Source organism: Macrotis lagotis, chromosome 5, assembly GCF_037893015.1.
Source record: "Macrotis lagotis isolate mMagLag1 chromosome 5, bilby.v1.9.chrom.fasta, whole genome shotgun sequence".
Taxonomy (NCBI): Eukaryota; Metazoa; Chordata; class Mammalia; order Peramelemorphia; family Peramelidae; genus Macrotis; species Macrotis lagotis.
Window position 1 is genome coordinate 111,304,435 of NC_133662.1, and position 12,358 is coordinate 111,316,792.

The 12,358-nt window shown below is 39.1% G+C and overlaps 2 protein-coding genes across 3 annotated transcripts in view; one reads left to right on the forward strand and one right to left on the reverse strand.

Moving 5' to 3' along the window:
* WASF1 (WASP family member 1) overlaps nt 1-1,016 on the reverse strand; it is a 122,993-nt gene extending 121,977 nt beyond the window's left edge. For both annotated transcript variants that reach the window (XM_074187339.1, XM_074187338.1), the window contains exon 1: nt 796-1,016. The gene's annotated coding sequence lies outside the window, so the exon portion shown is untranslated. The remainder of the gene's footprint in view (nt 1-795) is intronic.
* Nucleotides 1,017-1,728: 712 nt separating this feature from the next.
* The window catches only part of CDC40 (cell division cycle 40), a 64,990-nt gene continuing 54,360 nt past the window's right edge, over nt 1,729-12,358 (forward strand). The window contains exons 1-2 of the mRNA XM_074187337.1: nt 1,729-1,981; nt 11,297-11,383. Of these exons, the coding sequence (XP_074043438.1) occupies nt 1,793-1,981; nt 11,297-11,383 (276 nt within the window). The 5' untranslated portion in view covers nt 1,729-1,792. The remainder of the gene's footprint in view (nt 1,982-11,296; nt 11,384-12,358) is intronic.

The following is a 12,358-nucleotide window of genomic DNA, read 5'->3' on the forward strand; positions in this document are numbered from 1 at the left end:
AGCTTGAGAAATTTACATTGTAGGTGTTTTAAACATACCACGCTGGAAATCACAGTTCCGCCTTCTCCCCCACCCCCGTGCACAAAATGCATCTATCTCGATTCAAAGGCTGCATTTTCCTTAAAGAATGCCACGATCTTGTCAAACACTCCGCTATTAACTATCGGAAACGCGACGTCCGAGTAGGTTTAAGACAATTAGATGGTTTAAAGAAGCAATTATCGACTCCAGAGCCGCCGGAGCATTACCAGCGGACTCACCAGGCTGATCTTAGGTAGCTACTGAATTAAGCTGAATGGCAACAAATAGGAAGGCGTCCTGTAGGAAGGCGTGTGCGGTTTGGTTACCAGAGGAGCGGCTTTGGTTCGGCTCGGCTGTGTTTTCCAGCTCTGTCCCGCCGGCAAAGCTGCAAGTGGCTGAGTCCCGGGATTCCCAAGGACAGGGGCATTTTGTGTCACGAGTGGGGAGAAAGGGAGGACGAGAGTGAATTCCTCTTGGCTGAATTCTTTGTCTAGAAGGGCGCAGGAGAGTTTCCCCGGGAAGGGAGTTTCTTTCCCTTTGCAGATAGAAGGTGACAGAGGCTGCTGCGCTCGTGCTTGCAGCTCCGAGGACGGGGATAAAGGCGAGGGGCAAAGCACACGCACACGACACGCGTACTACACGCACACGCACACGACACTCGCAGTCAAACGAGGCGCCAGGCTCCCCCGGCCCGGAGGGGCCTCGGGAAGAGCGAGGCGTGACAGCCGGGGGACCCCGAAGCGAAGGGCCAGACAGACACACAGACGCACTCACCGTCGGGTCGGGCGCCGGGGGGCTTGGCCCCTCACGCTCTCCTCATGCCGATGCCGCCGGCCCAGTCCTCCCAAGGCTCCGGTGGGGGTGGGGGTGCAGCCCGGCCCTCGGATTCCCGTTCCGAGCCCCCAGCCGGCCCCGCCTCGGCTGGACCCGGACAGCTCGGCCCCGGCTGCGGCTCTCTCAGGACTAGCCCGGTGCGAGCAGCACGAGCTCCCGAGGCTGCGAGCCTCCACCCTCCCCCCACCCCGCCCCCTAGCTGGAGCGCGCGGAGCCCCACAAGCGGGAGAGAGAAAGGGGAGCGTGACACAGGGGGGGCAGCGAGCCTCCCGCACCCTCCCTCCGCACTCCCGGCCTCCGCCAGAGGGTTATCCCCCGGTGGGCGTCCGATGGCGACCACCCTCCATCTCCTCCCCAGGACCCCGGGCCCGGGTGCAGGCTTCGAGGGTGCGGGAAACCCAACCCCCAACACACCCCTGGCGGCATGAAAGCCGCGCTTCCCCACCCCTTTCCCAGAGGCTGCGTGGTACAGCCCGATCCTGGGTTTGGGGGAAGGGGCCAGAGAGGAGCGAGGATGGGCGAGGGGAGAAGGTAAGGCTCCAGCCAATTGCATGAGACCAGCCGCTGAGGGGCGGAGTCAGAAAGTCCACAAAGAAGACTACATTTCCCGTGATGCTTCAGTTCCCCGACGCCGCGTCCGGAAATGGCATTTAGCTCGCTTGTCTTTTAATTAAGCCGGTAAGGTCCTGGAAAGTCTAAAAAAAACGTAGTTTCCCCCCCCCCCTTCTTTTACTCATTAAATTCTTAAACTCAAGGCCCACGTATTTTACGAATAGATCAAAGCTTAAATAGCCAGTAATATAAAACTCCTGGAATTGACGTGGAATCGGACTTTGAAGAGGTTCAACGGAGAAGAAGGATTTTTTAGGACCTTTCCGCTCGCGCCTCTTTCTTCCGCTGAGGCCCGAGATACCCCCGGAGAGTCGCAGCCGCAGTCATGTCGACTGCCATCGCGGCTCTGGCGGCTTCCTACGGCTCGGCCTCGGGGTCCGAGTCCGACTCCGACGACGAGGCCGGCCGCTGTTCCCTGCCGGCCGCCGACTCCCTCATCCACCTAAAGAAGGCGCCTTCGGCCAAGCTCTCTCTGGTGGGGACGGTGGACGCGGCGCCGGAGGTGGCCGTTAAGGTGAGCATTTGGGTGGCGGAGGAGGGGGAGGTCGGGGTCTCGGGCGGACCCTGGGGGCGGGGAGCCCCTGGAGGGCAGGCCGAGACCCTCGGGCCTTGCGCTTCCTGATGGCTCCCTCGTCATGGGGCGGGGGGGGCGTGAGCCGGCCGGACCCGGGGCCTGGGCACTCAGCTTTGAGGCGCACTGCCCTCTCGGGAGTTTAAAGGCCCTCGCCAGCGGACCCCAGCCGGCCTTCGTTTACCTTGTTGGGGTTTCCGTGAACTCTTTATTTTCCTTTCTCTTCTCACCTCTCTGATCCCCTCCCTCACCTGCCCCTTTGCTTTCATTTCTCGCCCACACCTCCTTGAAACTTAGAGGCTTGATCCCAGATATTAAATCTCCCAGCCCCAGCCTCTCTCTCTCTGTCATGGTTGGCATCCTCACATAAAGTAGCGACTGTTTCCGTTTTGGCTTTTTTTCTACCTTTTTTTTAACTAGGAAAAATAACTGGTTATTTTAAAAATTTTAATTTAGTTTTAAAGAATTTAATTTAATTTTGGGATTTTAACTTAATTTCAAGGAATTTTAATTTAATTTTAAAGAATTTTGATTTGATTTTAAAGAATTTTAAAGAATTTTGATTTGATTTTAAAGAATTTTAAAGAATTTTGATTTGATTTTAAAGAATTTTAAAGAATTTTGATTTGATTTTAAAGAATTTTAAAGAATTTTGATTTGATTTTAAAGAATTTTGGTTTAATTTTAAAGAATTTTAAAGAATTTTGATTTGATTTTAAAGAATTTTAAGGAATTTTGATTTAATTTTAAAGAATTTTCTTTTGCTTCGATTTTTCCCCCCTAACCTTAATCAACGAATGGGTATCACCTCGAATAAACTGAGAACTGAGATTTAAAAGACCAGCAGGGCCTCCCAATGCCTCTAGTGCCATCTCTGGACCCGGTGACTCTCTGAGGAGAGAATGAGCCTGGTGACTGCCTCACCTGAGTCCACTTGCAGTTCACTTGCAGGTCGTGACATCTTTCTGATGGCATGATCCTTTAGTAGATTGAAGGACAAAAAAAACCCCAAAAACAAAACCAAGCAAAACAAATGAAGGATAAACAACAAACAGTGAGTAGTAGGAGCTGCCCCACTGGAAACCCAACTGGCAGTTGCATTTGGGCAGAGCAGCTTGCTCCTTCCTCTCCCTCTTTATATTGCTCCCCTCCCTCTTCTTCCTTTCTAATCTCCCTCTGTCTATTTGGGAAATCATATCCCTATCTATTTTATGCCCAAGGGAATATAAAATTTGATGGCTGAAACTTAGCAAAATATCCTGGTTTTTTTTGGACTACATTTCTTTTTGTCTCAGACCATGTCTTTTTTTCCCCCTAGTTTATTTGAGAAAGATTTTATTTATTTTGAGTTTTACAATTTTTCCTCTATTCTTGCTCCCCCCCCCCCCAGCAGTCTGTTAGTCTTTACATTTATTTCCATGGTACATTGATCTAAGATGAATGTGATGAGAGAGAAATCATCCTTAAGGAAGAAAAATAAAGTATAAGAGATAGCAAAATTACAGAATAAGATAAGTTTTCCCCCAAAATTAAAGGTAATAATCTTTAGTTTTTGTTCAAACTCCACAATTCTTTCTCTAGATACAGATAGTATTTTCCTTCACAGATAGCCCAGAATTGTCCCTGATTGTTGCATTGATGGAAAGAGGAAGTCCATCAAGGTAGACCATGTCTTAAAACACTCTGGATCTCATTGATTGGCTAAATATGTCTAGGATGCTTACAAGTCAGATATTTATCACTTAGACATATTATATTATTGTATACCATGTCTGAATTCTGTGTTTAATTTATGAAGAAATGGGAAAGAAAATACCTTAATTGTATACTCATGTATTTTGTTATGTTTTAGAAAAAGGTTCTTATCCTGGGAGTAAACTGTTTTTAGAAAATATTTTGATAGCTGTTTCAACACAGTTTCCTTTATAGTCATTTAAAAATCACTAAACAGTTATTAAATACCTAACATGTTCCAGATATGTTATCCTGAGCAGGTTGCCATAGGCTTCAGCAGATTTCCAAAGGAGTTTGACACACAAAGAAAGGGTAGGAATTCTTAATTTAGACATAGAATTCTAGAATCTAAGATGAACTTTTGTTTTATTGATGAGAAAAGTGAGACCTAAAAAGTTTATGTAGCTTGTAGGGAAAAATGCTAGATCTATGATTTAGGTTTGTTGACTCCTAAAATGCCCTTTTCAGTTACATCACACTACCACTTTCCATGTTAAAGCAAGGGTTTGAAACATGTATATTTGCAAAGGGCTTTATACACCTTAGAATAATGCTTTTAAATTTAAGCATAAAATATACAAAAAGGAAACCAGTTATATTGAAGTAGATGATTTTTTTTCCCATCCAAATCCATGGTTCCCCAGATGACTATCCATGAATCCTAGGTTAAGAATTCCTGTCGTGTTCTGAATTGGAGTTGGCAAGTAATAGTGTTAGTGCAAAAAACCATTTAAAAATGTATGCTTAGAGGAGGGAGAAAAATGTAAAACTCAAAAGCATTGGGGTGGGTGGGGAGAAGGATTGAAAATTATCATTATGTGTTGTTGAAAAAGCAAATTAAAATGTTCAAAAATATATATAAAAAAAGGTATGGTTAGGAACCAGATATATTCGTTAAGAAAGCCGTACATAGATAGACAGAAAAGCAGATACCATACTTGCCTTGATTGAGCTTTGCCATTGTTTAACCATTAAAGGATGGCAATGAGAGAAATCCCACCAAGCTAAGAGGTGATGAGACCTTCAACTCAACCACCTGGAAAACTAGCCATGAGGATGCAGGAGAAAGGAAGAGAGAAAACAAGGACTTGGCCCATGACTGGAGAGAACTAGGATGCAGAGATATGCCAGTACTCTGATGGGACCCTGCACTGATGAGGATAAAGGAATTGTTCAGTCAGTGAGCTAGCGACTATAGTAGGATGTGATGCTCTCCACCTTAAGAAGTTTAAAAACCTTTCTCTACCTTTGGATCTAAATCAGTTCAGTTCCACCTACAGGACACATCCTTGTGAAAACAGCCCAAGTTGTAGGAGAGTTCACTGAAGAGGAAGTTGTCTACAAGGCATTCGAAGCCACTCAAAACAACTTAGATGCAAAACTTGCCTCAATTAAACAATATACAACCTCGATGTCCAGAACACTGGATGCTATCTACCCTAGATATCACACATTGGGATTGCACCAGAAGAGTATTTAACCTAGTTCCCTCCATTCTCCCTTAGCATCCATAATTGGTGTGGTCCAAGATTACAGTATGTGTTATTTTAAAGTTTAAATTTAGTATTCAGTAATAATAGTAATCACTGATATCTATGTGGCGTATGGTATGTGCTGAAATAAGTACTTATTATTTCATTTGATCCTCATAGCAACCTCTTAGCACTAGTGCCATTATTATCTGCATTTTTACAGATGAGCAAACAAAGGTTAAGTGACTTGCCTGGGCCACAAAACTAGTCAGCTACTGAGATATAGTTAAAATTATGGACTTACAACTTGCTTTTTCTCCAGATACATCTGGTCAAGGGAGAAAAATTAGCAATCCTTTTTGAACATAGTTATATTTCTAGCTAGCAAAACCACTATTGGTGGTTAAAAGTTAAAAGTAGTGAGCTATAGATATATACTTAAATGGGCTTACAAGCTAATTGTGAAATAGTATTAAGAGGCATGAAATAGTCAAATCAGGGATTCTAAGTGTGGATTCCGTCTTTTGTGGGATTCCTGTAATTCTTTCAGAGGTTCTACAAGGTCAAAACTTTCATAATAATGTAAAGATATTTTAATTTCTATTATGGCAAGTATCAAGAGAAATAACTCACACAAAAGCTCTTTGGGGTCCTCAGTAATTTTAAGAGTAGAAAGGGTTCCTGAGATTAAAAGGTTTTCAAACCACTGAATTAGAGAATAGTACAGTTGAACATATGGTTAAATTCTAATGTGTATGGCAGATTATTATTTTCCAGAGGAGAGTTTAACGTGGGCTGGAGAAGTCCTAGAAGGAATGGGTAATATATGAAGAAGTGAAAAAAGGCTTCCAGATGGAGAGATCTCAAGTGAAATTAATAGTAGTGGACATGTATATTATTTATGAGAAGGGCAAAAAAAAACCCAACTAAGATGTTTGAATAAAGTAGATGTGATAGATGATAGGGAGTTAAGAGAATAAAAAGTGGGCAAACTGAAACAGTAAGTGTAAACTATATTTTTATATAGTTAATAGGAAAGTCATAGTGGAGCACCAAACTTATTTTACATACTTGAACAATGGGGGAAACTCAATGGGAGAGGCTAAAGGAAGAATACACATGTGGGAGCAAAGTTTATATACAGTCAGGAGGAACAATGGATTGATTAGCTTTAGAGAAGAGAACCCAAAAACAGAACTCTCCAAATTGTAGGGAATGAAGGTAAGACTGATGAGGAAGTTAGGATGGCATTTCTTTTTATTGTTTTTGGTAATGTCAAGATATTAGGATACATCCTGTTTTCCAGATCTAAGGCCCAGCAAGCAGCCTGTGCCCTGAGTTTGGCATAACAATCCTTTGTGCTCACCCTCTAGATAAATCACATAATTATTGAATTACTTTGACCAGCACCAGGTGTTTTCAGAGATTGGACAAGCACCAGAGAAGTTCTGGATGGGAAACTGACCCAAACTTGTCACATTGTTACTGATACCCCTCATTGTCAGGGCTTGGGTTTACTTCAGAGCCACTAGGTTTAACCACACTAAAGTAGGGGTCCCCCATTGGGGGAAGCACATAACATCTAATTTCTTTCATTTGAAAACTGTTTTACTCACCTTGAAATTAAACTTCTGTTTATTTACTGATTTTCCTTGTCCCTAGCTTGCTGTTTGGCTCCTGTCATCCACAGGTTAGAGGTCTGTTTGGTTCAGTTGACAGTAGTGAGAATGGGGAGGATAGAATAGGAACTTAGAAAATAATGAGAAGGTCTAGAATATTTTTTGTGGGAAGCATACTAAACAAGAGATGAGTAATTTTTTTCATTATCAAATGCCAGGTTAGAATTGCATGCAAGAATTTACGAAGTAGTAATAGGTCTGCTTTGTTTCTTGACTTGCGTTCATGATTATTGAGCATCTACCATATGCACAAGAAGGATTGTGCTAGGTGTTGTAGTGGAGATTCAAACAATAAGCTACGTTTTTTGCCCTCACTAAGCTTAATCGTTGTCTACTAAGAGAATTAAGGCATGTAAATTATTTTTTATAATGCAAGCTATCCCATGAAAGTGCTATAGGAAAGGAACAAAGCACTGGAACCCTACAAAAGAAAGAAATATTGTTTTGGGTCAGTGGAAGTTTCATAGAGGAGATAATATTTAAACTGGATGTCTAGGAATTAGGAGGAAGTGTAGAGGGCAAGAGCCTTCTGGTGAACAGAGGCACAAAATCAGCATTCATTTTAATGGGGGGGGGTTACCTGGATAGGTATTAATAGTAAGAAGTAAAGGTAGAAAATTGTGTTGGGTTGAATAAAGTTGTTTTGGTATTGAAAATTTTTGAGCAATTGTTCTAAAAGCATGTCTTAAAAACAAGCTTGGAATAAAAAGTGTTCACTGGGGTGGTCCAAGATTAGAATTTAGGGTACTGCACAAGAAACCAGACAAAAATTGACACTCCAATGAACAAACTTTAGAATTTATGCACTATAATAAGTATATATGTATGTATTCATATTATAGTGCTAGAAAAGATGGCGAACTTGATTTTATATTTTTGTGTATTGTATGTTTTGTATTATGACCTTCATATTTGATCAGAATCATCATATCTTAAGCTTATTGTACATTATAATAGAAACATATGGAAGTTTGTCAAAAGTAGATTGCTATGTTTGAGAGAGGTATGTATGTTCATTTACATTTGAACAATTTTATTTTGGCTGTAAATGAACATTTTGGCAAGGAATAAATTGGTACAATGTCTTTTATGCCCCAAATAAATTCTCCTTTGATTTTTTTTTTTATTATTCTAAAATCTAAATTATCAGAAAACATTTCCCTTAATGCAAATTTAGTTTAAATGATCCCATGGCACTTGTTCTCAGAATTAACCACAATCAACTCTACACCTAGGGACTTATTATTTCATTTATAGGTTATTTAGTCATTCTTACCCTCCCTGCATTCCTATTCTTTCAGTGTCCTTTGTCAGAGTTGTTGAAAGAAATGAAGGTTACTAGACAGTCACTTTTTTGAAAACTCAACTAATTTCTTGAAAGAATACTGCTTGTTACAGAAAGAACCTAACATTTCCCTCATTGATTTATCTTCTTATCTTATTTATCTTCTTATTTTATCTTATTCTTCATAGCAATAATAGCAGCTGTATATTTGTTTACTCTGTATTTCATCTCTGTTTTTAGATTTTTATCCTTTTCTTTTCCAACCTTCTTCCAGGCTAACTCTCTCATTTTACAGAAGTGGAAATTAAAGCCCAAAAAGGGCATTTTTAAAAATTCAACACAGACTTCCGTTAAATAAATTATTTCCTAAGGATTCTTACATATTCACTTTACCAAGAGTTGATTTGTATACAACTTTTTAGAAATAAATAATGCATTCCAGTTAGGTATGCTTATAGTGATGATTATTAGAATGAATCTTTTATTAAATGAAAATGAATGAAAAAACTTTATGGCACATGTTCTGAAATATCTGGCCCTCCAGGTCTGTAAAAGGATAGTGCTATATGATAGAGTACTTTCTGTGAGGTGCAGCAAGAAATTGGTGTTGCCGGATTGAAAAAAAGAAGAAGTAGGAGGTGATTAAAAAGTGTCAGAAGACTAGAAAAGTAGGAACTGGTCAGTTCCTTAAAGGCTTTAAAATCCATACTGAGGGAAACCGCTGAAGTTTATTCAGTTAAGTGAGGAACATCTTCAGACCTGTACTTCAGGAGGATCACTTTGATAACTGAGAAGAGAATGGACTGGACTGGGGACAGAGTTGAGGGCTACTAATCAGAAAGTTATTGCAGTAGTAGTTCAGACCTGAAATGATGTAGCTGCTATATGAGTGAAGAAAAGGGTATATAGTGATAGTTGTTGTGAAAGCAGAAACTACAGAAACGTATCAGCAAGTTGGTTGTGGGGAGGCGGGGGGGGGGGAGTCAGGAATTAAGGATGATACTTTATTGAAGAACTTGGTTGACTAGGAAGATGGATAGTAATAGGGAAGTTGGGAAGAGGGGGGGTTTGGAAGAAAGATAGTAAATTCTGTTTTGGACATGTTTAATACATTTAGGAGATACTCAGTTCTAGATGTCCAGTAGGCAGTTGAAGTATTCTCTTCAGTTCTAGTTGCCATGGTTTGGGAAGGACTGATAAGTTAGAGAGTACTCAGAGGAGGGGTGACTAAAAGAGTCCCTGCCTTCAAGGAAATTATATTCCATCAGGTAAGAAGGAGGAAGTTTTGGTAGGGAGATAACAAAGCTTACTTAAAAGCTATTTTCTTTTTTGTTTTAGCAGAGTTTTAACAGGTTAGAAAAAGATTCATATTTTTGTGTGCCTGGCAAATCTGATAAAAGTACAATATTTTATAATCTAATATGACATCATTTTTGTACTTTGAATTAGAGCCACTAGGTAGGGTAACTTTCTAGAAATTGTTTTGGAGATGTAGCTATTGTGCTGAGAATGTTTTAGCACTTGGTTTCTTTGGGTAAGTATCAATACCCTGGGTCAGGTTCTCTCCTTTGGCTTCAGCCAAAGAAGAAAGTTGAGAATTTTACCCACACATCCTATTAATAATGAGAACAGAAGAGCAGAGGTGTGAAATTTTCTTCCTTGTGAACATCATAAGAAATTTCCAAAAGGGGTGGCTAGGTGGCACAGTGGATAGAGCACCGACCCTGAAGTAAGGAGTACTTGAGTTCAAATCCGGCCTCAGACACTTAATAATTACCTAGCTGTGTGGCCTTGGGCAAGCCACTTAACCCCATTGCCTTGCAAAAACTAAAACAACAACAACAACAACAACAACAAAAAGAAATTTCCAAAAGCTGATTTGTCCCTTCTTAATTTTTCAGGTTTTTACAATCCGTATCACACATTTTGACACATCTCTTTCCTTACTTTAGTTTTTTTTTCTATTTGCAGAATATTTATTTCTCTTATTTACCTAGGCAAGTTAGTAATTCCCAGAACATATATATATATGTATATGTATGTATGTATGTATGTATATACACATACACACACACACTCTACCTGCTTCTCTGTAGCTACACAAAAAAGTGTTTGTTCATTTAAGGGCATCCACTTGTATCAGTTATTTGACGGTTAGATTATTTATTGACTGAACTTGCTTGTAATTCCTAAAAGAAAAATCAAAGCATACTGATTTAAAATTATAGGCATTAATGAGAGGATGTTCTATACTTGCTCAGAAAATAAAAAAGATTTATTTTGGAAAAACATACCTGATTTTGACAGCAATTTTAACCTTCAAAAACAGTTATACTTATTTTTATTAATCACAGAACACTAGAAATATTTTATAAAATAACTGATGATAATCAAGACTGAAGAAAAGATTTTGTGAATTTAACAAACATTACAAATAAAAACATTTCTATATAGGAAAAAAACAAAAAGGCTCTTGCGCTCTTGCTCTCTCTATCTATATATCTATATAGATATAGATAAAAATAAAACCATTCATCTTTATTGCATACATTATCTGTGTGACTCTATGTTTTATATTATATATTATATATACATTCATGTCCATTCTTATGTGCATACATATACTTCCGTATTTATATAAATTTTAACATCATGGTACTAACATTGCCCTTTCCTGAGTCTTCTTTTGAACTTCTTTCTGTCTCTATATATACATACATATATGTGATATACACATACATATTTATGCCACATACATAGTATCTTAGAAATGTTAATGTTGTATTAATGGTCCTTTTTAAATTCCACCCCACAAAATGAATCTTCTATTAAATGAAAATGAATGAAAAAATTTTATGCCACATTTTCTGAAATATCTGGCCTTCTAGGTCTGTAAAAGGATAGGCAAGAAATTGGTGTTGCTGGATTGAATAAAAGAAGAAGTAGGAGGTGATTAAAAAGTGTTAGAAGACTAGAAAGATAGGAACTGGTCACAAACTAGATATGAATTTAAAATCACTGCTTATACAAGTGAAAGAAATATATCAATTGCAAGATAATTAAAGTTCATGTGTTTGATTTATTTTAGGAAGATGTGGAGACTGGAGTCCATCTTGATCCTGCCATTAAGGAAGTTCAATACAATCCTTCCTATGAGACCATGTTTGCTCCTGAGGTGAGAATAAAGTATATTTGAAGATATTGATTTCATACTTGAAAAAGACTAAAAAGACTTTCACTTTCTTCACATTAAAGTGACTTATTTGTTTGGAAGTGTTTGAAAGTTTGCCAGTGGTAGCCCGATGAAATTTTTTTCCTAATGTATACCTACATTTAAATGAATGTGTTTGATCTGTGTTGTTGGAAGGAATGCTTACATCCTTAAGATCACAAATCCAAAGACTTATTGAAGAGCCATATTTAAATACTTGATAACACTTGATAACAAGTTAAACTTTTAGACAGTGTAAGGTAGGCAAATTTTCTTTCTATAAGCGAAGAAAATATCTTTTTCTAAAGGGAAATTCCCATTGTATTTATTGTAAAATTAAGTATCTGTAAAGTGGGTGCTTTAATATCACATTCTGTTCTCCCAGTTCTTCCCTATCCCATAATCTCTTAACTACTATCTCTGGGAACCCTGCATTGACAGTTCCAAAAAAGTAACATTTATGTTCTCTTCCTTTCTTAATATTCTTCCTGGTAAGTAATACTTCCTTTGTGATTCCAGTGCTGTGTATAGGATATTTTCAGGTGCTGTGACTTGTACAAAGTCCACTGAAATTCCTCAAATCATATTTTTTGAGGGTCAAAATTCATTCACAGAATGTAGATTCTAAAGCTCTCATTTTCCTTTAAAGATCACCTAGTCCAGCCATTTCACTTTCCAAATAAAGAAATTGAGTCCACTATAGATGAAATGACTTAAAATCAAACCAGGGTAATCAAATCCCAGTTCTCTTGACTCTATACCCCGTGTTTTTTTTTAACATTCTATAATACAGTTGCTTTAGCTTTTAGGAAAATCTCTGTCGTCTCTCAAGACAAAGCAATACCATATATATTTGCCTTTCTGCATGCTTTAGTGATTATAAAACATTATTGTCTAAATTGGTCTGTCCGTGAAGTACTAAGCTTACTTAGTTCATCA